Consider the following 25893-nt stretch of genomic DNA (forward strand, 5'->3'; position numbering starts at 1 on the left):
AGGGAACCCTCCCAAACTCATTCTATGAAGCCAATATCACACTGATACCTAAACCAGACAGAGACTCATCAAGGAAAGAAAATTTCAGACCAATATCCTTAATGAACATCGATGCAAAAATTCTCAACAAAATTTTAGCAAATCGCATACAAAAACATATTAAAAAGATAGTGCACCATGATCAAGTGGGTTTCATCCCAGGGATGCAAGGTTGGTTCAACATCAGGAAATCAATAAATGTCATTCACCATATCAATAGACTTAAAGTCAAGAATCACATGATTATTTCAATACATGCAGAAAAAGCATTTGATAAAATACAGCACCTCTTCATGCTCAAAACGCTAGAAAAAATAGGGACAGTGGGAACATTCCTTAACATTGTAAAGGCCATCTACGCTAAGCCCATGGCTAATATCATTCTAAATGGTGAAAAACTGAAAGCATTCCCCCTAAAAACTGGAACAAGGCAGGGATGCCCTCTTTCACCACTTCTATTCAACATCATTCTTGAGACTCTGGCCAGAGCAATTAGACACACCAAAGAAATTAAAGGGATACGAATTGGAAAACAAGAACTCAAACTATCCCTGTTCGCTGATGACATGATTATATATTTAGAGGAACCTGGAAATTCCACCAGAAAACTCTTAGAACTCATAAGTGAATTCAGTAAAGTAGCAGGTTACAAGATCAATGCCCATAAATCCAACGCATTTTTATACATAAGTGATGAATCTCCAGAAAGAGAAATTAGGAAAACTACCCCATTCACAATAGCCTCGAAAAAAATAAAATACTTGGGAATCAATCTCACAAAAGAGGTGAAAGACCTCTACAATGAGAACTCCAGAACACTAAAGAAAGAAATTAAAGAAAACCTTAGAAGATGGAAAGATCTCCCATGTTCTTGGATAGGAAGAATTAATATTGTCAAAATGGCCAAACTACCTAAAGTGCTATACAAATTCAATGCAATTCCAATTAAAATCCCAATGACGTACCTTACAGAAATAGAGCAAGGAATTATGAAATCCATCTGGAAGAATAAGAAACCCAGAATAGCTAAAGCAATCCTTAGCAGGAAGAGTGAAACAGGGGGTATTGCAATATCAGATCTTCAACACTACTACAAAGCAATAGTAACAAAAACGGCATGTTATTGGTACCAAAATAGACAGGTAGATCAATGGTACAGAATAGAGGACACAGACACAAACCCAAATAAATACAATTTTCTCATACTAGATAAAGGGGCCAAAAATATGCAATGGAGAAAAGATAGCCTCTTCAACAAATGGTGCTGGGAGAATTGGAAATCCATATGCAACAGAATGAAACTAAACCCATATCTCTCACCATGCACGAAACTAAACTCAAAATGGATTAAGGACCTCGGAATCAGACCAGAGACCCTGCAGATTATAAAAGAAAAAGTAGGTCCAGATCTTCAACATGTCGGCTTAGGACCAGACTTCCTTAACAGGACTCCCATAGCACAAGAAATAAAAGCAAGAATCAATAACTGGGATAGATTCAAACTAAAAAGCTTTCTCTCAGCAAAGGAAACTATCAGCAATGCGATGAAAGAGCCTACAGAGTGGGAGAAAATCTTTGTCAATCATACTTCAGATAGAGCGCTAATCTCCAGAATCTATAAAGAACTCAAAAAACTCTACACCAAGAATACAAATAATCCAATCGACAAATGGGCTAAGGAAATGAATAGACACTTCACAGAAGAAGATCTGCAAGCAATCAACAAACATATGGAAAAATGTTCAACATCTCTAGTAATAAGAGAAATGCAAATCAAAACCACCCTAAGATTCCATCTCACCCCAATTAGAATGGCGATTATCAAGAATACAAGCAACAACAGGTGTTGGCGAGGGTGTGGGGAGAAAGGTACACTCATACATTGCTGGTGGGACTGCAAATTAGTGCAGCCACTCTGGAAAGCAGTGTGGAGATTCCTTAGAAAACTTGGATTGGAACCACCATTTGACCCAGCTATCCCACTCCTTGGCCTATACCCAAAGGACTTAAAATCAGCATACTACAGAGATACAGCCACATCAATGTTCATAGCTGCTCAATTCACAATAGCCAGACTGTGGAACCAACCTAGATGCCCTTCAATTGATGAGTGGATAAAGAAACCGTGGTATATATATACAATGGAATATTACTCAGCCATAAAGAATGATAAAATTATGGCATTTGCAGGCAAATGGATGAAATTGGAGAATATCATGCTAAGTGAGATAAGCCAATCTCAAAAAGCCAAAGGACGAACGATATCGCTAATAAGTGGATGATGACACATAATGGGGGGAGGGAAGGGTTAGCGTTAGGGTTAGGGTTAGGGTTAGGGAGGGGGGCAAGAATGGAGGAAGGAAGGACTGTATAGAAGGAAAAGAGGGGTGGGAGGGGTGGGGGGAAGGGAAAAAATAACAGAATGAATCAAACAACATTACTCTATGTAAATTTATGATTACATAAATAGTATGCCTTTACGCCATGTGGAAACAGAGAAACATGTTTCCCATTTGTTTACAATTTTAAAAAAAGTAAAAAAATAAAAGAAAGAAAGAAAGAATATAAGAAAAAATCAAAGGTGATATTATTGGCAATGTGGATTTCTCTAGTATCCAAAGCCTAATCTCTAGGTGCATCAGAAAAGCAAGATTTTCTTTCCAGCACCCCACTCCCCCCTCACCCTTACATATTGATACTTGATGGGCACTTAGTACATATTTGTTGAATGATTAAATGAACTAACGATGATGGTCCTCCGGGTTCTAACATTCCAGGACAGTAAGGCCAGCAGCCTTCCCCACATTCCTTTGAATGGTCAAGAACTGCAGACTCCTGGGGAGAACTCAAGGTAAAGTGAGCCTTCTTGAGGTCTTACCACACACTGCACATTAAAGGAGGACGGTGCACAATTAATTAATGAAGACCCTGGAGTCTTGTCTCAAAGACTCCTGTCTCAAGCACCATTAAAATGCTTTAAGCCCTTCTTAGAGTGAGAAATAGCTTAGAAAGATGCTGATGCCATGTTAGCTGCACACACAGGTTCACAGCAGCATCATTCACAACAGCCATAAGGTGGAAGCAGAGCAAGTGTGCCCCAAGAGAGAGAAAACAGATGTGGGACAGCCATAACATGAAATATTCACCACAAAAAGGAATGACACGTGCTGCAACGTGGGTGAAGCTTGAAGACACTGAGAGAAAGTAACCAATAATGAAAGGACAAATACTGGATGATTCCACTTATTTGAGGTACTGAGAATACTCACATCCACAGAGCATATTGGTGGCCAGGGGCTGGGGGAGGGAGGGATGGGGAATTTCGCTTTAATGGTACAGAGTTTCAGTTTGGAAAGATAAAAAGGTCTGGAGATGGATGGTAGTGGTGGTTGTTCAACAATGTGAATGTAATCAATGCCACTGAACTGAGCACTTAAAATGGCTAAGATGATAAATCTTATGTGCTGTGGCTTGCAGGTGACTCCCAAAATTCATGTCAGGAATTTAATCCCCAATGCAATAGTGTTAAGAGGCTGGACCTTTGGAAAGGCTATTGTATCATGTTCCCATGGATTAATGTCACTACTGTGGGAATGGGTTCTTTGTCTCAAGAGTGAGCTTGTTGATCAAGTGAGTGTGACTCTCACTTGCTCTTGCCCCTCTGCCTTCTGCCATGGATGGTGCAGTAGGAAAGTCTTCACTGGATGCAGGCCCCTTAGTGTTGGACTTCCACCTCCCAGAACCATGAGACTCTCTGTCTTAGGCATTCCGTTCTAGCAGCACAAATGGACTAAGACATTTATGAATGTTGCTTTAAGTTACTAATTGTTATGGTCTAGATGTGGTGTCCCCTAAAAGATCACGTGTGAGACAAGGCAAGAAGGTTCAGAGGAGAAATGATCAGGTTGTCAGAGTCTTAACCCAGTCAGTGAATTAATCCCGATAGGAATTAACAGGGGTAAGAGAAGTGGTAGGGCGTGGCTGGAGGAGGTAGGAATCAGGGGTGTGGCTTTGGGGTGTACATTTGTATCTGGTGAGTGGAGACCTCTCTCTGCTTCCTGATCACCATGTGAGCTGCTTCCTTCCCTCTGCCACACTTTCCCACCATGATGTCCTGCCTCGCCTCCAGACCTAAGGAATAGAGCCTGTTGTCTATGGGTTGTGCCCCTAAATCAATCTTTCCTCCTCTACAGTTGTTCTGGTTGGGTCTTTCCGTCTAGTCAACACTAATGCTGTTTAAAGACACTTTCAGGTGTTTCAAGGTAGCTAAAGGTGTCGCAGTTCCTGGCTGGTGAAAAGGGCATGAAGGCTCCGTGTGCCTTTCCTGTACCTTGCCCCAGGCATCACTTCCACCTGAATATCCTTCTGTGTCCATCATATCCTTTATAATAAACCAGTGAAAAGCTAGCAGAGCTGCACCAGGGGTTTCCAGTGCATGGACACCCACCCCATCCCATCTGAGGGCACTAGATCCTGGGCAATCCCTACTTCCATCACCACTTTGCCGTCTTCAGCAGGGCAACAGTCAGGGCTGCTTGGCTCCTGGCTTACACCTGAGTCTTTCTGACCAGCTCCTGGAAAGACCTGGCCTTCCCTGAGCTCACTCTAGATGTATGCAATTCTCCTGACTATTCTTCCTACGGGATTGTGGAGGTGGGTTCTTGGCCTTGACTCCTGTCATACAGTAATGCAGGAAAGAACATAACCTACTGGGAGACGGAACTAATTTTAGAAAAAGGAAGCATAAGTTCACTGCACCCATTTCATGAGCTGATCACAGAAGATGACCCTAGTTGTGGGGCGAGAAAGATGTAACATGGGCTTAGACAGATGCTCTGACCCTCATCTAGGACTCTTCTGATTCTGGCATTACAGGGGCTCATGTCGTCTTTTCCTGCCAGTTGGCCTGTCGGAAGCCCCACTCCCACTTCCTTACACATGTTCCTGTAAACCTGGACTTCTAAAGAAAGGCGCCCTCCTTTCGCCCAGAAGGTTCCCGTGTAAGAGTGCAGATGTGAACACCACACGCCCTCTCCTGGGCCATGCAACGCGTCCACGACACAGGCACTTGCCGAGCTCTTGGATCGACTCCTTGAGACTCTCCCACCGAAGCCATGAGTGGGCCTCACGTCCACATAGTGGAAAGGGCCCTTCCAAGGGTCATCCCAGAGAGAAGGCCGCCGCTATCAAGATGCCCCCAAAGTTCCCTGTACTACAGACCGAAAACAGCAGGTTTTAAACGGCAATGTCCCCTCGCCCCGGAAAACAACAGTGCTTAGGTCCTTTTCACCTAAACCCCCAATACAGATATAATGCACATAAAAGCCCTAGACACATAATGGGAACCACACCACCGCCATGATCACCATCGCCACCTCCATTACAGTGGGGAGAAGAGGGAGGGCAAGGTCTCCAGCAGGCTGGCCCGGAGCACGTGACGCCTGGGGTCCCGTCAGGTAGTGCCCGAGCGGAGGAGAGCACGGGGGCGGGGGCGGCAAGCTGTGGGTGGGGCGAATGACAGCAGGCGGGTGGGCGCCTACTCGGTTAAGCAAGCGTGTAGACGGACGTAAAGGGACCAGCACGCGCAGCGCATCCGACGGTGCCAGCACTGCCAAAGTCCTCTTCCCAGACTTGTGATGTGCCCAGTAGCGGGAAACCCCGCGAGAGCTTAGCCCCTCAACTCGCCCTCTTTCTTGTAAGCTAAAGACCCGCCTCCGCGCGCCCGCCCCGCCCCGCCCCACAGCCCAGGCTCCGCCCCGCGGTCCAGGCCCGCCTCGCAGCCCAGACCCCGCCCCACAGCCCAGGCCCCGCCCTACACCCGCTGCTTCCGCCCGTGTCAATAAAGTTGCGGCGGTTTGTCTTGCGGCGGACAAGATGGCGGCCTCCATGCTGGGCGCCGTGCTGCGGACGTTCCGGCAGGTCAGGCCCGCGCTGTTACCGCCTCCCTACTCTTATCCCTGAGTCCCGAAACCTACGGGTCCCCAAGACCCTACCACCGTAGCACCCATCGCCGACCCATCCCAGGCTTCTCCCCACCACTTCCGCCTCCGGCCCGACTCGGGGAGGTCGGAACGACAGGTGTAAATTTGTATTCGTAACCACGTGACAGCCTAGCGTTGGAAGCTGCGAGAGCGACTCCTGCTCAGGAGAGACTAGGTGTCGAAGAGAAGGGGTCAGAGGATGGTCTGAGACTCCGACCATGCCAAGGACACGAGCTGTGGGCCAGGGAAGAGAGAAGCCAGGGCAGTGAGTGGCGCGGAAGGCGGTGACCGAGTTCCCGGGAGCGCGGGTGGGCGAGCCTGCGCAGAGGTGCCCGGCCGCCGGGAGGAAGGGCCGCGAATGGCTGCAGAGGTGGCAGTGTGATGAGGGAGGAAAGGTTCCAGAGAGAATAGGAGGAAAGCGATTGGAGACCGAGTGTGGACACGACTTTTGAAGGAGTTTTACTGTAAAGGCAAGAGAAAGTGGGGTGGTCAGCAGCTAGAGAGAGAGGGGTGCATTGAGAGCGAGTTCCTTTAATGTGGCAGAATTAACAGTACATTTGTATATTAAAGAGAAAGATCCTCTGAAGGGGGAAAAATGGATGATGTAGGAAGGGAGAAATTGCTGAATGTGCAGGCAAGGGTGTTGGGGTCTTGTTTATGAAGTTTGAACATTGGACATAGTTCATCTGTAGCAATACTATTCCAATATGGTGAGAGCCACATACTTTTAATAAATTTTCTTTTCTTATTTTTGTGGTGCTGGGAATTGAACCCAGAGTCTTGTGCGTGGTAGGCAAGCATTCTACCACTGAGCTACATTCCCAACCGCATAAATTAAAATTTTTCTAGTAGTCATATTAGAAAAGTAAAAAGGAATGGGTGGAATGCATTTTAATGTAGTTTATCTAACCAGGTATTTCCAAAATGTTATTTTAACGTAATAAATATTAAAATAATCCATGACATTTACATTCTTCATACTGGATTTTCAAAATCTGGTTCGTGTCTTATGCTCAAAGCATATTTCAATTTGGAAGCTAAATTTTCCACCATTAAACTAGAAAATGTAGTTCTACCAAAGCTTACCGTTTTACTCTATAAATTAATTAAAATCAAGACGTACAAGAAGTTGCTGGATTTCAAGTGCTTACTACCCATATATGTAGCTAGTGGCCACTGTATTGAACAGAGCAGATCCATAATAATGGGTAACAGAATGTATGATGCTGGTTGAATGAATAGATGTGGTAGTGGAAGTTTTGGAAATTCTCTGATTGCTTCTTTTTTTTTTTTTTTTTTTTTTTTTAATTAAGGAGGAATTGAAGTCAAGAGTATAAGAAAGTGGGAGCAGGTAACAGGGGTTTAAGAAAAAAGGAACATCTGTAGTCCCAGCTACTCAGGAGGCTAAGCTGGGAGTTCCAGTTGAGCTCATAGACCTTGCCTCAGAAAAGAAAGAAAAGAGGAGACAACATAAAATAGTCCAGACAGGAAGAATAATCAGGAGAATGGGAGTAAGTACAGAGAAGTGACAGAGGGGCCAAGGAGTTGAGGCTGTACTAGAAACACTGTACTTACCACGGAATTCAAACTGGGTAAGAGAGGAAGACAAAATATTAACAGCTGAGACAGTGAAAAGACGATAGGATCAATGGATTGAAAGTTCCAGAGAAGTTGTTATTGAGGTGTTAGAACAAGCCAGAACGAAGTGACAGGATGAGATTGACAAAACTGAGGTGATGGAGGGGTTGCTCTTATTGGTGGTAAGAGGCCTAGGCATGGAAGTTAGGAGTTAAGGAAGAGTGGAGGACAAAAATCCCTGAAGGATAGGAGTTCAAAGAACAGAGTGATCAGGTGTGGTTTCATATATATTGAAATCACCGATAATTAAGACATTACTGGAGTGTGACCATGAGCCAGGATTCAGATCAGTGAAAAATGAAAAGCAGTGGCAAGGCCTGTGGTAGACGACTGCACCAAAGCCAGGGCTTTCAGAAAGGAAGGAGGGTCTGGAGGCTGCAGTGCAGAGCAAGAAAGATTCACCCACTTCTAGACCGAGTCCTGGCAGAGAAAGAGCTGTCGGGGGGGCTGTCAGGAGGAATTCAAGATTCAGCTAGAGCAAAAAGGAGAAAAATGTTAAGAGAAGAAACTGAGGATTCAGAAAAGTTTGATGATGGTAGACCACGAATGGAAGGTCTGCGGAGGAATATTGGGCGGTGAAGAAGGGCAGGAGAAGCAGCAGTGCAGGATTTCTGTAGGACAGGACAGTCCCATGTAAAGCCCTGTCAGAAGCTGGTAAGACATGGATGGAGGACATAAAACACTCACAGAAGAAATAACAGGCCAATCGAGAGTTTATTTTAAAGTGTGTTATTTTTATAGTCCAAAAAAAAGTGGAAAAAATGAACGGTTATTTTTTAAAATAGAGGTCTGGGAGTATAGCTCAGTGGTAGTGTGTTTTCCGGTTACGCCTGAGGCCTTGGGTTTGGTCTCCAGCACTGGGGAAGCAAAAACAACAACTAATATATGTATGGGTGTGTGTGTGTGTGTGTATATAAAATTTTAGAAAAATGTATGCAGATATGTAGGTATACATATTAAATGATTCTTGTAAGATGTTATTAATTGCAGCTGTTTGTAATGGTAAACAGTGAGGTCTAATGAATGATCTGATTGTCTAGTAGCAGGTCAGGCGCTAAATTGTGCATCTGTTCAGTGGAATGTTATACAACGTAGAGAAAATGAAGATAAAGTTTTTGCACACAGATAATGAAGATATCTGAGATACAGTGTTATGCGGAGATGGGAGGAGGACTATAATTATGTATTTAATAGGCAAAAACTTCTGAAAGGATATATAAGAAACAAGTAGCAGTGGAGACCTGAACCTGGGGGGCAGCACAAGGAAAGTGGGAATGGAGTGAGAGGGAGTCTTCACTGTATTGTGGTTACACTTTTTGAACCATGTAATTACTAACCTAAATAAAAGACAAACCGAATTATATTAAAATTTTCTGAAAATTTATCACTGCCCAACACACATTATTGGCATCATGCTAATTATTACCACTCTGACTTTTATTTTTGAATTGGGAAGTCTGTTATTTTGAAATATTAAAATGATCCAAAATAACTTTTTAAAACATGCTACATCATAAATAGTGACTTGAAGATTGCTGATTGGGGAACACTTGCAGAGCTGGGGCCTGACCGTCCATGTCCTTCACATGTTCTGGCCTCTCTCTTGTAGGTGGTTCCTTCGTTAGCTTCACGCCAGGTCCGCAGCTACTATGTAGACTGGAGGATGTTGCGTGATGTGAAGAGACGAAAAATGGCCTATGAATATGCGGATGAGAGGCTGCGGATCAATTCACTCAGGAAGAATACCATTTTGCCAAAAGATCTTCAGGTTAGCTAACTGAGTCCCTTTACCTCAGCTTCATTAACTCACACCAGATCACTTTTGATACTGTTTGTTGTGACTAAGTATGTACCATTTCTGGAGAATAAGATCCAGTTGTCCAGATCAACATAAACAGCCTTGAGACTTTGTTGAGTTTAGGATCAAAGACAATCGTCACTCCTAACTAGCCTTCATCCCCGCTTTTTAGCAATCAGGGCACTGGGACAGTTGCTGATGCGTGGGGCAGGGTGCCTCAGGTGCCTTGCCTGTGACCTGAACGGTTCCTTGGTCAGGACCCATCTTCCTGGGCTCCCTTGCCCACCTGTGTGTGCTGAGATGGTCTGCCATTTGGGCTTCCTTTCTTGTCATGCTCCTCAAGTCGAATAAAAGGGTGTCAACCCTCCTTGATCCCCTGAAGTCTAAGATCCTGCACCTAAACGTGATGTAGCACACCTGTCCTGAAGAGCCGTCTGTGTCAGGAGGGAGAAGCGAGAGCCTTGCCAGAGTATGAGTCGGACTCAGGCCAAAGCTCAGATGTGAAAAAAAGACATTTATAGAGGTTGGAAGAACAGAATACACTCTGTTCATTTCTATAGGTTCTTTTACATTTTATCTAGACTAAACCTGATGAGCAGAAAACTAAATGCCCGGGACCACTCAGTTATGGCTTTTACCATATTGGCTTTAAGGAGTAGTAAGAAGAAGCCCTTAGACACTGCCGAAGACACCGTGACCACAGGAGCAGAGAGCAGAAGGGTGGCTGCTTAGAGCCAGCAGGCCGGGTGGGGTTGGTCAAGGGCACACACTCGGTTAGAAGATGGAAATGTGCAGGGACACCAGAGCACAGCGCGTGGCTGCCATCGGTAAGACTGTCCTGTGTGCCTGGAATTTGCCAAGGGGATAGGAGTGTTCTCACCACATCCACACCAAGGTGATTATGTAAGATGACGGATATCTTTATTAGCTTGATCAGGGTCGTTTTCACATGTATGTATATATTAATCATGTCCTGTACCTTGAAAGGCACATTTTAGTTGTGAATTATGTGTCAGTAAAGCTAGAGGGAAATATTGGGTGCATTACTGATGAGGACCTGGTTCTGATGTCAGTACCAGCAACAGCACTGCAGAGAATGAATGTGGAAACTGGTCGTGGCTCTCTGCTGCCGCCGAGTAGCTCACAAACCAAATTACAACCCGGTTCCAGAGGCTTATAGGCTTTCTCAGTGTGTACTTCTTGTGTCCTAAGGCATGCATCTTTTCTACTTTGATTTCCCTGCCCAGTGTCCTCACTTGTAGACTGCCTTAAATCACTTTGGGAACAAGAGAAGCCATGCATGAGTCGCCAGCTTGTAGCATTTGTGAAGGTCTGCTGCAGCCCAGGCGTCTCTCCTCTCCACTTAAACAGCACTTGGTATCCACTCCTCATTGACTCTGTCATGCCATTTTGTTTTATTCTTTATGTATTTCATAATAGCAACATATGCATAAACAGAGATCAGGAACTTTTTTTTTTCCAGTGCTGGGGATTAAACCCAGGGCCTTACACGAGGCAGGCACTCTAACAACTGAGCTAATCCCCAGCCCTGGAACTATTTTTTTTTTTTCCAAGGCACATTTAATTTAATATCTAGAGTGTAATACAGAAGGCCCAAATACATTGAAGGAACACAATCCCCCATGAACACCAACAGCAGTGCTCTTCTGCCATGTGCCTGTTGAATGGGCTGGGGTTTCATAGAGTTCACTACTGGAAAAAAATAATGCACGAGTCTCATCACTGCCAGTGTCCTTACGCAATCTTGTTGTGAAATGAAGGTTTATAATGCTTTAAACAGTTTAAGCCTGCAGTTGGATACCACACCTTCATGTTTGTACAGTCCTCAGTTAAGATTGTCTACAGTTTTTGCAACCATTCAAAGAACAAACCATTGACGAAAACCACATTGACTCAAGACTCCGTTATGGAACTATTAATGCTTAATAGTTGGTTAATTTAGTGGTTTTTTGTTTGTTTTTTTGGGTGCTGGGGATGGAACCCAGGGCCTTGTGCTTACAAAGCAAGCACTCTACCGACTGAGCCATCTCCCCAGCCCCTTTAGTGGCTTTCTATATGCATTATCTCATTTAATTTGTGGGGGTTTTGTTTTTTTGGCACTGGGATTAAACCCAGGGGCACTTCACCATTGAAGCATATCCCCTGGACCCTTTTTTTTTTTTTTTTGGAAACAGGTCTTGCTTAGTTGCCCAGGCTGGACTCCTGCCTTAGGCTGTGGGATTCCCGGGTTACAGGTGTACATCACTGCACCCAACACGTTTTTCTTTTTCTGTTTTTCTTGGTGGTGCTGGGTATTGAACCCAGGTCCTCACACATGGTAGGCAAGTGCTCTACTGCTGAGCCAGATCCCCAGCCCTTGATTTGTGAATTTTTATGACTCTATGTTAAAGTCTCAAATCATAAAAACCATGCTAGGAGATGTCAGACTATTCTGGCAGCCTTCCGGTAAGGTTTACTGCTGTGTCCAGGGTTCTTTAACGTCTAGAATAAGTAAATGCATATGGTCTGTGTCCTAATGTTGTGATTTCCCTTAGGAAATGGCTGATAAAGAAATCGCGGCCCTTCCCCGGGATAGCTGTCCTGTTCGGATTAGAAATCGATGTGTCATGACATCCCGTCCACGTGGTGTAAAGCGTCGCTGGCGGCTTAGTCGAATCGTGTTCCGTCACTTAGCTGACCACGGGCAACTTTCTGGGGTCCAGCGAGCAATATGGTAAAAATCTGCTCCAGAACCAACTAGGCTTTCAAGGAAGAAAAGACTTTTCTTCTGTCTTTTTTGTGATGCTGGGGATCAAACCCAGGGCTTCACACATGCCTGGCAAGTGCTGTACCTTGAAGCCACATCCCCAACTGAGACTTTTCTAACAGACATCCTAGCTTATATAGGGGTCCAGGAGAGTGGCCTCATCTACCCTATGCTACCTACAGTTAAATTGCTTTCTTATTTGAAATGAAGAAATTTGGATGTTTCCTTCTGTCATTAAATTATCTTCTCTCTTTAATAGATTAAACATACTGTTCACATACATGATACAAAGAGTAGAGCAATAAAAAGTATTTTCTGTGAAATTATGCTCTCCATGCATCCTTTTCTTTCAAGTTTAATCTTTTAGTAACACATGAGGGTTTCTATATTTTTTGAATAGAGTTACTTGGTAAAACAGTTTTATCTTATAGATAACCCAACTACTTGACAGGCAGTTTATAATCCTGGGCTGGCTTCCCTGTCCTGCCGAGGCCTTACTATTAGTTGTTAGAGATCTAACAGCGGATCAGAAGTTACAGGTATTACTGTATAGAAGTTACCTGTATTACTGGCTAATGCTCAACTGCTTTGTGTGACAGCTGAACAGAAGAACCACTGAGTGCTTTCTTAATACATCTTTAATACAAAATATGCCTCTTCAAGCTTTGTTGGAATATATATTCCCTATATTCAGCAGGTTTTCTTGTGCAGTAACTCAACAGTGTGATCAGCCCAATGATAAAAAGATATACATAGTAATATGAAAGAACTCACTTAACATACATATGAAACTTACATATAAAATCTTCAGGTAGGTGCTTTGGTGTGTGCTTATAGTCCCAGCTACCCAGGAAGCTATTTGGGAGAAGGATTCCATGAGCCAGGAGTTTTGAAATCAGCTTGGGCAATATAGTAAGACACCATCTCAAAAACAAAACGAAACAAAACATCAGCAATATGAAGCACAACATAAGGGCCCTGACATGGAGGATTTCACATCCTGTGAAGGGGTTGGCTTCATTTAAATACCAGGTACTGGAGAGTTTTAAGCAAAGGAATGATCTGTTCTACAGATCGCTGATAGCTGTGTCATAGATGGCCATGAAGGGGAATGTCTAAGGCAGGAGCCAGTCAGGAGGCTGTCTTGACTTCAGGAATTGAGGGCCTGAACTAAGGTAGTGGCATTAGCAAAGAAAAGAGGACAGATTTGAAAAGTATTTCTTAGGAAAGAAAACTAGGTAGGACTTAAGAGACTAATTACATAATTTAAGAGGGAAAGATGACTCTCTGGATTCCTGGTAAGATAAATGCAGAGGGCAACTCCAAGACAGAAAATAATGGAAAACGGAACAGGGTTAGAAGAAACAGGCCTCTAAGTTCAGGTTTTAGTTGTGCAACGTTTGAGATACCTATCATCTGATGAAGTCTAGTATACACCTGGGTACCAGAGTCTAACTCAGGTAGGGACAGAGATATGAGGAAATTGTGGTATACCTTGGAGTCATATTTCCTTAATATATGGCAAATTACCAACTAGAATGCCCTAATATCTCAACTAGTAACTGATGTTAATCAAATCATAACTAGAACAACCAAATTTGCTTACTTTTGGCATGTCATTGGTAGTATATGCCTCACCTTTTGGGTTATGTGAATATGTTTCATTGGGTTTCCTAAGGCTCCTTTTCCAAATTTCTCTTTATGTCATTCATTTTATAAAAATATATTTAGTTGTAGATGGACATAACTTTTTATTATGTATGGTGCGGAGGATCAAACCCAGTGCCTCATATGTGCTAAGCAAGCGCTCTACCACTGAGCCCCAGCCCCATCCACTTGGAGAAATCAAGCCATTTGTCTCGCGCAATGTCTTCATATTAGATTTTTGGCTTTTTCCACGTTTCCCCATTCCTCTGACCCCCAAATTTCATGTAAACCGGTCTTGCTGGACTGGATTCAGGTTCAGGGATGAATTTTCATTAGTGGTGCTGTGTACTTGTCATACCACAACAGAAGGAGCATTACCTGGGTGCCCAACTTGTTCTGATGGTTAGATTATCAGTGACTTCAAGTAGGATGAGTCTGACACCTGCGTTTGAAGTTTGCCACTCACTAACCTGTTGCTGAATGGGGTTTACACATTAATGATCATACCTTGATCTATTTCACTAGAGGTTGCAATAATGATTTTCTAATTCTGTTTTTTGTTTTTGCATTAGCTAGAATTTTTCTGCAGGGAACTATCCCTTAACAATTTACTTCTCCAAAATATATTTTTTCAAGACAGGGCGATATGTTTTCAAAATAACCAAGTTAGAACTCAAGCCAATTAAAATGTTTTTCACTCTTTTCATGAACTTGTGGATTTGTACAGATTCAGTCTACTCCACTGTTATTTTTGATGCTCAAATTGTTCCATTACCAGTGGAAACCCCGTAAGCTCATACATCCTTTGACTTGGTACAAGATTAATACTTCCTTGCACTCTGGCATAAGGTAACCTGTTTCCTGCCTGGCATTTTCTTCAAGGGTTCCTGGTCCTCTTAGTAAGAAATGGCGTTTCGGGATCACACTGAGCTCCAGAGGTGCTCACGACTACTGAACTGTCATTGCCTTGCTTAAAAATATCTTTTAAGAGAAAAATGGAGTTTAAATTGATTTTATTCTTTAATGTCTTTTACATAAAAATCTTAGCTCTAATGAGAAGCCTGTTCAACACAGAACTTTTGCTACTAGTCCAGTGACTGCAGTTTCAGATTTCTTTGTGGTTATTTTTGTCTTACAGTCCATCTCACTAGCAATGAACAAATACTGTGTTCTCAAGTTACTTGAATTTTATACTGCTTACTTGACATGTTATGGTTTGCATGTGCCCTTTCAAAATTCATGTTGAAATTTATCAATCCCTGTGCAACAGTATGCAGAGGTGAAACCTTGAGGAAGTCCCACCTTCATGGATTGCGTTAACACTTTGTCCCTTTTGCACAGTTCAGCCATGTGAGAATATTGAGAGAGCATCATCTTGGAAATCAAAAGCCTTTACCAAACACCAAATAGCAGTGCAAGTACTCTGATTTTGGATTTCCCAACCTTCAGACTGAGAAATAAGTTTCTACTATTTACAAATTAATCTGAAAACATTTTGTTATAGCAGCAGGAATGGACCAAGAGTTTGGTTTACTTTCAAATTTAGGGTTATTTTTACATTTTCAATTATGTTTTAGATGTAAAGTAAAAAATGTAGAGAAAGGTACATTTATATAAGTATTTTAACTTCATCTCCTTTCTTCCCTACTGGTGACAATTTTATTACTTTTGAGTTCCTAATTGTTTTAAAGTAGAAAAAGCATATTCACATTTCTAACCATTTCTTACACAAAGGTAGTATGTACACTGTTTTGTGCTTTCCTACTCTATCCTGGTGATCTGTGTGTGTCACTATATAGAAATTTTTTTGTATGGCTGGAGGTACTGCCCCATGTGGATGTACCTACCATTTAGCTAGTCCCATTAATAGATATTTGGGTGTTTCCAATCTTCTGTATAGATCATTCCAAATTCTGGCCAGTTTATCTTTTGCACAGACCCCAGATTTCTAAGCCAGAGATGAAACACTTATTTTCCTTCCATTCCACGCATCCTTATTCCTCCATGGCCTTAACACAATACCACTAATACGTTAATCTCCTGGCGTTTTCCCCAGTGATAGATAAGAAACAGTGTAGTTTAATTTCTTTTCTGAACAAGAACATCTTTTTATGTTACAGGTCATTTACATTTTTTTCCCCTGTAAACTATCTGTTAATTGTTGGAATCTTTTCAATGTGTCATTAGTTTTAGTTATAGTACTCTTTCTTGCCATGTATTTTTATATAGTTAAAATCAATTGATTTAAAATCTAGAAGGAATAAAACCATTGACATAGTTTTCCTTTACTTTTCTGTTTTAACAGAATTCCATCCATGGCTTCCAACACTAGTATGCTTTCTAATGCTTTCCTAATACCTGCCTGCCACTTTTACCAAATTCTGGTTAGCTGTAGCTTTAGATCCAGCTGGTCCTCTTGGATCCTCTAATGGCTTCCTCCATCTAACTGCACTAATACCTCCAGTAAAATGCAGTGAATGAAGATCATGGCACTTTGCTCTGGCTTCTGATTTTAGGAAAGCCTAGCTTTTCTGACATACTCCTGAACAGACAGAGAAAAGCTATTCCATTAAATAAAAATCCAACTTTATTGAACCTAGAAATAGATGAATTTTCAAATTTTTTGCTTAATGGTTATTACTTTTATATGCCATCTAATCCACAGCAGACCTTACTAATTGCTCCTAAAAAAGATGCTTATCTTTGTTTTGATTTAGTTTCAATTTCAATTCTGTAATTATTTAAATCTACACACAAACATGTGACTGGTAGTGCATGGTAATGCACTGCTTAAGTCGGAAATAAGCAATCACTCTACAGCAACTTTTAAGCACAAGTACAACTGCATTTTATGCAAAACTTCAGTTTTTACTCATTACATTGGTGGGAGCTGATGTACTAACTTACAGGCAAGCAAATATTTCTAGCTGAACAAAAATACACATAATGTACCATTTTCATAGGTAAGACTCGCTTTTTACATTTCAATGAAAATACCATATAACCCTTTCTTGGGGGAAAAATAATGACCAGGTACCAATGAAACCATCTTTGGAGTAAGTATTTAATAAGCACATTTTATTTAAATAAATCCTCCAGTAAAGAAATGGAGAATTTACTGCCTTTACTGTGTAAATAGTATGTCAAATTTATATGTGCAGCTCTCCAACATTCCCTTCTTGGAAACATCCATATTTCCACATCACAGTTCCCAGAAAAACTTTTTTTAAAAAGTCTCAAAATTCTGTATCCCCTTTGGCTTGCTTCTCTCTTGATTCCACCCAGGCTTTATTAATGGTTCGCTTCATATCATCATCTCCATCTTCATAAATTTTCTTTAGAACATTCATTAATCCCTCACTAGGATCTGTTTCAGTGTCGTACGAAGGCTTTCTATTAAAAAGAAAGAACAAACATGCGATAATGAAGAAATCAAAGCACGGAAAGATACAATGTCAGATTAACACTGGTAGGAAATAGTGGGGTGGATAAGAGGACGCTGGAGTATCCAAATATACAAATTCATCTGAATACCCACTAACCACATGTACACACACACAGTGCACCAAGGAGTGGTCACCAAAATCACAGTTATGGGGCAGTGCGATTTCAAGTGATTTTTTAGCAGGCCAACTAATGAGGATTCACTTATTTGGCTTTTGATTTTGGGAGGGTGGTGGGGAGGTGGTACAAGGAATTGAACTCAGGCACTTGACCACTGAGCCACATCCCCATCCCTATTTTGTATTTTATTTAGAGACAGGGTCTCACTGAGTTGCTCAGCACCTTGCTTTTGCTGAGGCTGGCTTTGAACTCACTATCTTCCTGCCTCAGCCTCTGAGTCACTGGGATTACAGGCATGTGTCATGGAGCCCAACTTGGTTTTTGATTTTTAAGAGCATTTTTTTTTTAATTATGTTTTTTAAAAAGACTTTGAGGGGAAAACCCACAAGCATTAACAGTATACAAGGATACATACTGAAGTGCCTGCATTTTAATCAGAAAAGCGCTTCTCTTAAGTCTGAGATACATGGATCTGGGCCTGGTGGTAAGAGTCTTTGAATAAATACTATCAGTACCTCCAATTCAATGAAAGTCCAAATGTGCATTCAATTCATTAATTGCCAGATTCTACAATGGGCACTGGAGATATAAACAATAAGACAGGGTCCCCGTACTCAGTAATTTCAGTCTGGATTTAAAATCAGTTCCTCAGATTGTTTTGGTATCCCTCACTCTAGCCAACCACAGCCCAAATGTACATGTCTACCAAAGGAGAAGTGAGAAACAGTCAGCCAAGCAACTCAATGCAGTCATGAAGGATAAATATATTCATCTTTCCCCCTAACCAGTGGTAACGAAATTTAAGTGCATATCAGAAACATCTGAGGAATTACTAAGGTGCATTCATGAATATCTGGGCCTTTCTGGAACTCCTGAAACAAAATACCTAGGAACAGGCACAGCATCTGTCACCCCATGGTGCTCAGGCTGAAAGCCAGTACTAAAGAGCCAACTAACTGCAAACACCTAGAAAACCACCTGCAGGACAGGTGGCACCTCTTACAGTGGGCTGTGGCAACTGAAAGCAGACGTAAGACGATGGGGCTGGTCAATGGATGACAAAAGATAAATGGCCATGTCAGTCTCCATTAGCCATAAAATCAACCCATAATCCCAACCAAGAATATGGCTGAAATCCTTAAAGAAATAAAGGAGACTCACTCTTTCTCTTTACATTCCTTTTCAACCTGAGTCAAGTATTCCCACCGCACGTTTTCTGTTTTCTTTCTACATAAAATAAGAACTGTATCAGTCTTGACCTGGAAGAAAAGTGGAAAAAGCACAACTTATAACACATGGAGATTAGTATATTTAGAAAACAATTATTCACTCAAGTGCCTAGTATGTGTGGGACTTATTCTAGCTGCTAGAAAAAGTTTTATAAACAGGTCAGAATCTGGAACACTCACTGAAGGCAAACAGATAATTGTGAATCCCTTCAAATGCTAATAAATACTATCAAGATAAAGAGGGTGCTAATGGAGGATGTGGGCAGGAGCTTCACTTGGGAAAGTTCTCAAGAGGAAACAAGATTTGGAGAAGGACATTTCTATGCAGTTGGCACAGTTAACAGAATGGCCCCGAGATGAGATGAGATGACCCTGGTGTCTGAAGAAAGGGAGGAGTTGGCTGAATTTTAGTGACTGAAGGAAAGAACGATACAGGGTGAAGTGTGTTGGGAGGGCGAGAAAGGAGCAATATCATTCCTAGACATCTGAACATTCCTTCAACTTTAGGACTGGAGGATGAAGAAGGATGCAAGGAGACACAAGCTAATAAATTTTCTTTTAACATTCCATAACATGGCAGAACAACTTGTCTACATACCTGACTGCATCAAACCTCATTTATTCAAATGACAGAAAAGAAAATTGTCTGAGTTAGTGAGAAGTATGAAATTTAAGATTGTTTCATTAAAGCTTCTACTACAATTAGATCGAGTAGTTAAGACCTCCTTTTATGCATCAGAAACTTTATACAGTGTACCTAACAATAGCTACCATTACTTTAAATACATTATGTGTAATAGTTCATTTCAGTGTATCATTACAATTTTGTGAAATAAATTACCACTGGACTAGTGAAAGTGAGGCCAAGTGACAAGCTTTGCCAAAGGTCACAACCAGTAAGTGATGAAGCTGGCACTGAACTTGTCTCATTCTCAAACAACTTAAAAGTTTATTTCCCACCTGATTTTAATGCAATATTATAATCCATCTATTCTTCTACAGTCTGAGTTGGAAAAATATTTCTGTAAAGGGCCAGATAGTAAATATTTAGGTTTCATGGAGCACATGATCTGTTGCAGCTACTTAACTCTGCCACTGTAGCGCAAAGGCAGCCACAGCAATACAGAAAGAAGAACGCTGTGCTCCAATTACCTATTTACAAAGAAGACACTGGTCTGCAGTCTGCCAATCAATGCTAGTTCACCTCAATTCTAAATCAGCCCGATTTAACAAGTTTCACAATATTCTGACAAAAAACAAACCACTCACTTTTTTTGAACTGCCTTCCACAGAGATCGGTTTCAAGAGATTGTTCACAATCATGGAGTAACTCTTCCCATTTAGATTCTTTACCAAAAGATCAAATGACCTACAACACAATAGTGAATGCATTATCTTTCCAGTTCTATGAAAGGCAATCTAAAATTCTTCTTTAAGTTCCCAGCTTTATTTCAGTATGTACATGTTGGTATCCTATATGATTTTCACACCTCTGCAAAGTAATAAAGCATGATTAATTCTAAATTTAAGCAGAATCTTAGAAACTTTACAGAAAAGATAAGGCAAACTGACTTAGGAGCACTGTCTTTCCCATTATGTTGAAAACTCACCTCTCTGTGAAATGCACCTGCACATTCTCAGTGGGAACCTGATGAACTCCCGTTAGAGTAATGTAGATTTTCACAAACTTATCTGACTGATCCCATCCTAGCAACACCAATAAAAGATGGAGCACAAGTTAAATCTCTGAAACCACTTTTTGATTAGCCAACGTATGTGGCTTATAATAAAATTCAGCAAAATAAAAACGAAAATTCAGTAACATGAAGAAAATTAAAACTTAAGAAAATTTCTAGATGGAAAAACTAAACCTCAAAATAGTTAACACACTCTACCCAAAGTTAGATTCAAATTCAGGTTTTTGAACACAAAAGCCCATGTTCTTTTCCTTAGAATGAAAATATGATGATTAAATAAACTCATTTACTCTTTTTTTTTTTGGAAATATTTTTTCCTAAACCTATATAATGCTAATTGTCTGCCTTGTGGGATAGCTAAACATGAGCAATAATTCTACAATCATCTCTATTTATATAAAATACAATCCCAACTTCCTCAATTCCTTTCCAAGACATTGTAGATATAAGTTTAAGAGTCCAATTCTTCATCCAAATACATTCATTTGACTAACCTACTAATATCTAATAAAATGCCATTTCAAAACATTGTCACACTAACCTACATGAACTGTCAATGCTAAAAAAAAAATAGACAAACCACAGATAAAAGCATATATCAAGAATATGGGAGGAAGGGTTTCTTTTTGCTCTTCTGAGAAGACTAGACAAGGGGACCTACTCATACCATAATTACTGATTTTCACGGTATATCCTGTTGTAAGGGGAGCAACCACAGCAGCTGGCTTTTCATTGTCAAGAAGTTCTGGTTTCTTCTGTGATTTCTGTTGCATCTTGTTCTTTATTTCTGTCTCAATCTTATTTTTTTCTGCTGTGAGGGCATCACGTACTCTTTTCCTAGTGGTCTTTTCCAGCAATACCTTTACCTCTTCCAGATCTTTCTGCAGCTGTGTTAAAAATAAAAGGTAAATTAGCTGTGATAAGTAAGACCTACCACTTTTTTGTTTGTTTTTTGCAGAAATGGGTATTGAATCCAGGGCCACTTTACCACAGAGCTACACCCCCAGTCTTTTTAAATTCTGAGACAATCTCGAATTGCTTAGGTTGGCCTGAAACATGTAATCCTCCTGCCTCAGCCTCCCTACTGGCTGGGATTACAGAAGTACACTGCCACACCCAGCTCCTACCACTCATTTCAACTTACTGAAATAGCTAAAAATCAAGAGGTTCATCTGTATTTTCCATTTTGGTGGACTATTATCTGCCTTTCTTTTAGGACATTTTATTACAAGAAACTTTGGAGAATTAAAAAAGAGAACACAAGCATTTTTTTTAAAGGAGTTAACAGATGTCTTTGTAACACCTAGTCTAACATCATCAGATGTTAGAAGTTTTTAAAAATATTAAAAGTGCTGACGGAATCCATGCTGACAGGCTATGGCAACTTTACTGAAGCAATGTCCTATTTTCATTCACTGCCTCACTGATGTCATCCCAAATACCCCCCACACCAAAAAAAAGTTTGAATTTTTAAGACAAAAGATTTTTTTTTAAATCCTGCTTTTAAGAAAATGTCTGGTTTGGCAGCTGCAACAATCATAGATACAGTTAGACATCTGAGACTTGCTTGCACCCAGGAAAAACCAGACAAATGATCCAAAATGCAACATACTCTTGGAAAGGAGTCTTTTTCAAAGACTTGATTTCTTCTTGTGCCAATACATTACCTACTGAAGTGCTTCTACTTTCTGGACGCAGAGTCAACACTTTTATGAAGTTCCATCATTAAAGACACTTTCAGAAAACTATTGGGCTTAACTAACACCCACCACCACCCACTTAACTCTAACATAAGTGCCATAAAATGTGCAAGATCTTCCCAAACAACTGAGTTCTGGTTTCATAGTAGCAACTTGATTAGAAAAAGCTTACCTCATAACTTGATTAAATAAAAGGTTTAATATAAAAATCTTTAAATACTTGATAACTCAGTATAATATCAGTACAATGAAGTTTGAAAGCCTTTATGTTTATTAGCCTTATAAAATGTAGTAACTGGGGCTGGGGATATAGCTCAGTTGGTAGTGTGCTTGCCTTGCATGCACAAGGCCCTGGGTTTAATCTCCAGCAACAAAAGCACACTCACACTCACACACACACACACACACACACACACACACACACACACAAAATGTAACAGAAAAAGAATGCTTCTTTTATTCTTTTGGTAGTTATAGATAGACAGCATGCCTTTATTTTATTTATTTTTATGTGGTGCTAAGGATCAAACCCAGAACCTCACAAGTGCCAGGCAAGCGCTCTATCACTGAGCCCAGCCCCAGCCCTGTTGTCTTTTATTATCTCCTTTAACTCAGATGCTGTTGTTTTGCCTATCCATAATGGTACAAAACCAACAGTACCCAGCTCCTGTCTATCTCCCCTCCCCTCCAAGAAAAACTCTTATTAATAAGACAAAATAAAGTTGCAAACTCATCTTCTGAGCATAGTGTTTAAGTTCAAAGTAATCTTTATTATAACGATTTCAAAAATTCATGTTGATTCTAATACCAACATAACATGTAAAATGAGTGTATTTGTTCCCACAACAGGGATTTATTTCTCAAAAACAAATAGGAGGCTGGGGCTGGGGCTCAGTGGTGGAGCCCCTAGCTCGTGTGAGCACTGAGTTCGATCCTCAGCATCATATAAAAATAAAGAGATAAAGTAAAGGTATTGTGTCCATCTACAATTAAAAACAAACAAACAAATAGGAAGGACATTTTTAAACCTTAGGTTTTGGTTGTTTTTGGATCAGACTAGGATTCCTTTATCTAGTCAACTCCAAAGAACTGAGAATTATTAAGCAAGGGATTCCCAGTGGCTGAATTCCCAGGCCCTCTTTATTGCCAGTTCTGGCTCTCAGCTCCATGAAGGTATCCACTGAAACAAATCACACAACTGTTCCTCAGTTGTTCTCTGCAGACCTAAAACCAGCAAAGGTCATTCTTCTGGTGTGGTTTCTGAACACATGCTTTAAGATGCAGTTTCTTATCTAATTTATCTTGTAATCCTCCTTGTCTTCTTGACACACATTTGTTTTGTGAATGCAAAGATCATATTTCCCTTTTACCACTATCCCTTTATCTTTAAATCTGTTTTCTAATTATTCTCTAGAGGTCTCAAAACCAAACTGCCTCAAAAATGGGCAAAGGATTGGATGGACTTTTCTCCAAAGATATCTGTGTGACACCAAGCACAAAGATATTCAACTGTGTAGTCATTAGAGAAACCCATCAAATGCATGAGATATGACTTCACATACCTACTAGGATAGTATAAAAGCAAAACCAAAAAGCCCCAGAAACTAACATGTTGACAACTACATGCAGAAACTGAAGCCTTCATACATTTCTGGTGGGAATATAAAATAATAGGACGACTCTGGAAACAGTCTAGCAGTTTCTTCAGAGTCACCATATGACTTAGCAATTGCATGCTTAAGTAAGACCAATAACCCAGGGAACTGAAAGTAAGTCCACAAACTTGTACACAAACACTCAAAGCATTATTCCTAATAATCAAGAAGGGGAAACAAGTCAAATGTGCACCAACTGATGAGTGGGTAAAGAAAACACCCACCATGCCGCCCTACCTAGGAAGGGTGTTCCGACACACGCGACATCAAACATGAACTTGAACACACCCTAGGCTAAAGGAGCCCAAAACCAAGAGGCCACACACAGTACGATTCCATCTATATGAAATGCCCAGAAGAGGCAAATGCAGGAAGGAGAGATCACGGCTGCAGGGGCGAGGGAGAGCGCAGAGGGAGGGTTTCCAGGGCACTTCCTGGGGCTGATGAAAATGTTCTAGAACAAGGTAATGCTTACGGTTGCCCAATACTGAATATATACACCTTAAAATGGCTTAAAAGGTGACTTCTATGGCAAACAACAAAAAGGGAGCGTCCCTAGACGTGTACCTCGGTCTCTAAAACTGAGAGCGTTCCTTACTTGGATGCGGACCCACACTGAGCCAGCCACACGCGGGACTGCAAAGCACAAGCCCAGCCTCTCCTCAGGTCACAGCGTCACTGTGGCAAGTCACCCAGATTAGTTCTTCAGGCACATTTTTACTTAAAAACACAGACTTGCGATTTCCCAGAAATTCTCCAGAAGGCGATCTTAATCGATACCCAGCACCCACCTGAATAGCAGCATCATGCACTGACCCCTACCCAGGCGGGAAAAGGAGCGCTGACCAGCCCCTCTGTGCCACTGCGCCATGGAAGCCTCCAAAAAGTTAACTGGCCCACGTTCAGCGTCTAAGGAGCTAAAAACAGGCCTATTTCCTGCCATTAATTACAACTAGCTTTCCACTTATTTTTAAAAAACGCGCATAGCCGACACTGCTTGCCAAGCGCTTGCTTAAACACAACCGTAACCACCCTGTGAGACGGATACCACTACGGGGGCACAGAGAAGCGAGTTAACTTGCCCCGGGTAACACAGCTGCGCGGACACATCCAACAGCCTCCCACCGCGGGCTGGCTGTCTCTGCAGCCGGCTTTCACCTGCCGAGGCTTCCTGTCCCCAGCTCGCAACCGGCGGCGCCCAGGGCCCGCAGACACGTGAAGGTGACCGGCGCTCGCAGCGCCGCCGCACTACCTGCAGGCGGGCGTCGCCGCCCCGCCGGCGGCGGCAAGTGGGGCGCGGAGCCGGGGAGGCGCGGCGACGGCCGCAGGCCCAGACGGCCCCTTACCTCGTCCAGAGCTGAAGCCATGGTGGGGCTGGGTCCGGCCGCGGGCCCGCGCTGCAGCCGTGCACCAGGGACAGGAAACGCCGCGCCGACGCGCAAGCCGCGAGCGTAGACCCGACAGGCGCAGCCTCCGCGCACACCGACCCTGCGCGAGACCGCGGCCCGCCCTCCGCACGCCGCGCCTCTGGAACCTTCGCGAGGCCGCCGCCCACCCCGAGCGCCGCCCGCCGGCCAGCCGGCCCCGCCCCGCCAGGCCCCGCCCTCCGGCGAGCGCCTAGCAACGCTCAACTCTCGCGAGCGAAGCGCAACTTCCGACGAGTAACTCCTCTTCCTCCCCGCCCCGGAAGTCATTTGCTTGGATCGCGTTGGCTCCGGCGGCGCAGTCGCACCTCGGAACCGCTACTTTAACCCAGCCCTCGAAATGACGTGAATCTCCGGGGTCCAAATCGGAAGTTGGCTGGAGAGTGGGCCACTTCCGCCCTCTCCCTCTTCAGGACACCCGGGTAACCAGACACTCATCTCGTCTAAGGCTAGTCTGAGAAACTCCTGGAAAAGGACACACAGGGGAGAGGGGGCAACCTAGTTACGGTAAAATGGGAAGCAACAAAGATGTTAAGGAGGGAAGGTTCCTGAAAGGAACAGCTCGAGTCTCCGTGGATTTTGGCGCGCTGCAGACGTCAGGGGTCTCGTGCCCCCGACGTGGTGACGTCATCACGGGCTGCGGCTGCCGTGGCCACGTGACAGGGCCTGAGAGCGCGAGCCGGAGTGAAGGCCGCGGACCGAATGCACCTCCTATGGCTGCGGTTGGGCCCCGCCTTTCCTTGGCGAGCTGCGG

General features: G+C 42.5%; 2 protein-coding genes and 1 long non-coding RNA gene across 7 annotated transcripts in view; 1 reads left to right on the forward strand and 2 right to left on the reverse strand.

The window, feature by feature from the left end:
- Positions 1-5675, reverse strand: part of LOC306641781 — a 53888-nt gene extending 48213 nt beyond the window's left edge. For all 3 annotated transcript variants that reach the window (XR_013758278.1, XR_013758279.1, XR_013758280.1), the window contains exon 1: positions 5580-5675. This is a non-coding gene — a long non-coding RNA (uncharacterized lncRNA). The remainder of the gene's footprint in view (positions 1-5579) is intronic.
- A 170-nt stretch (positions 5676-5845) lies between these two features.
- MRPS14 (mitochondrial ribosomal protein S14) lies at positions 5846-16544 on the forward strand. 2 transcript variants are annotated; one of them, XM_079106560.1, is made up of 3 exons: positions 5846-5958; positions 9268-9426; positions 12012-16544. In XM_079106560.1, exons 1-3 carry the CDS (start codon positions 5914-5916, stop codon positions 12192-12194), a joined length of 387 nt encoding a protein of 128 aa, XP_078962686.1. In that variant the 5' UTR covers positions 5846-5913; the 3' UTR covers positions 12195-16544. The 2 variants fall into 2 exon arrangements, with proteins under 2 accessions (XP_078962686.1, XP_078962687.1); XM_079106561.1 differs by lacking the exon at positions 5846-5958 and adding an exon at positions 6307-6730.
- On the reverse strand, positions 12267-25424 carry CACYBP (calcyclin binding protein). Of its 2 annotated transcripts, none has more exons than XM_079106558.1 (6): positions 25062-25424; positions 21028-21247; positions 20274-20370; positions 19933-20032; positions 18596-18693; positions 12267-17263 (listed from the first exon to the last, which is right to left on the reverse strand). In XM_079106558.1, exons 1-6 carry the CDS (start codon positions 25407-25409, stop codon positions 17107-17109), a joined length of 1020 nt encoding a protein of 339 aa, XP_078962684.1. In that variant the 5' UTR covers positions 25410-25424; the 3' UTR covers positions 12267-17106. The 2 variants fall into 2 exon arrangements, with proteins under 2 accessions (XP_078962684.1, XP_078962685.1); XM_079106559.1 differs by lacking the exon at positions 25062-25424 and adding an exon at positions 24562-24941.
- Positions 25425-25893: the final 469 nt, after the last annotated feature.

This window comes from Sciurus vulgaris (assembly GCF_902686455.1).
Source record: "Sciurus vulgaris genome assembly, chromosome: 12".
Lineage (NCBI taxonomy): Eukaryota > Metazoa > Chordata > Mammalia > Rodentia > Sciuridae > Sciurus > Sciurus vulgaris.

What these genes read in the sequence shown, in the direction of transcription:
- MRPS14 (XM_079106560.1), top strand. Translation starts at nt 5,914, where the DNA reads ATGGCGGCCTCCATGCTGGGCGCCGTGCTGCGGACGTTCCGGCAG. An exon ending in TGCTGCGGACGTTCCGGCAG is followed by an intron (nt 5,959 to 9,267) that starts GTCAGGCCCGCG and finishes TCTCTCTTGTAG; the next exon opens with GTGGTTCCTTCGTTAGCTTC. An exon ending in TTTTGCCAAAAGATCTTCAG is followed by an intron (nt 9,427 to 12,011) that starts GTTAGCTAACTG and finishes GATTTCCCTTAG; the next exon opens with GAAATGGCTGATAAAGAAAT.
- CACYBP (XM_079106558.1), bottom strand. Translation starts at nt 25,409, where the DNA reads ATGACTTCCGGGGCGGGGAGGAAGAGGAGTTACTCGTCGGAAGTTGCG. An exon ending in TGGCTTCAGCTCTGGACGAG is followed by an intron (nt 21,248 to 25,061) that starts GTAAGGGGCCGT and finishes TTTTTAACACAG; the next exon opens with CTGCAGAAAGATCTGGAAGA. An exon ending in AAGGAATGTAAAGAGAAAGA is followed by an intron (nt 17,264 to 18,595) that starts GTGAGTCTCCTT and finishes TCTTTTTAATAG; the next exon opens with AAAGCCTTCGTACGACACTG.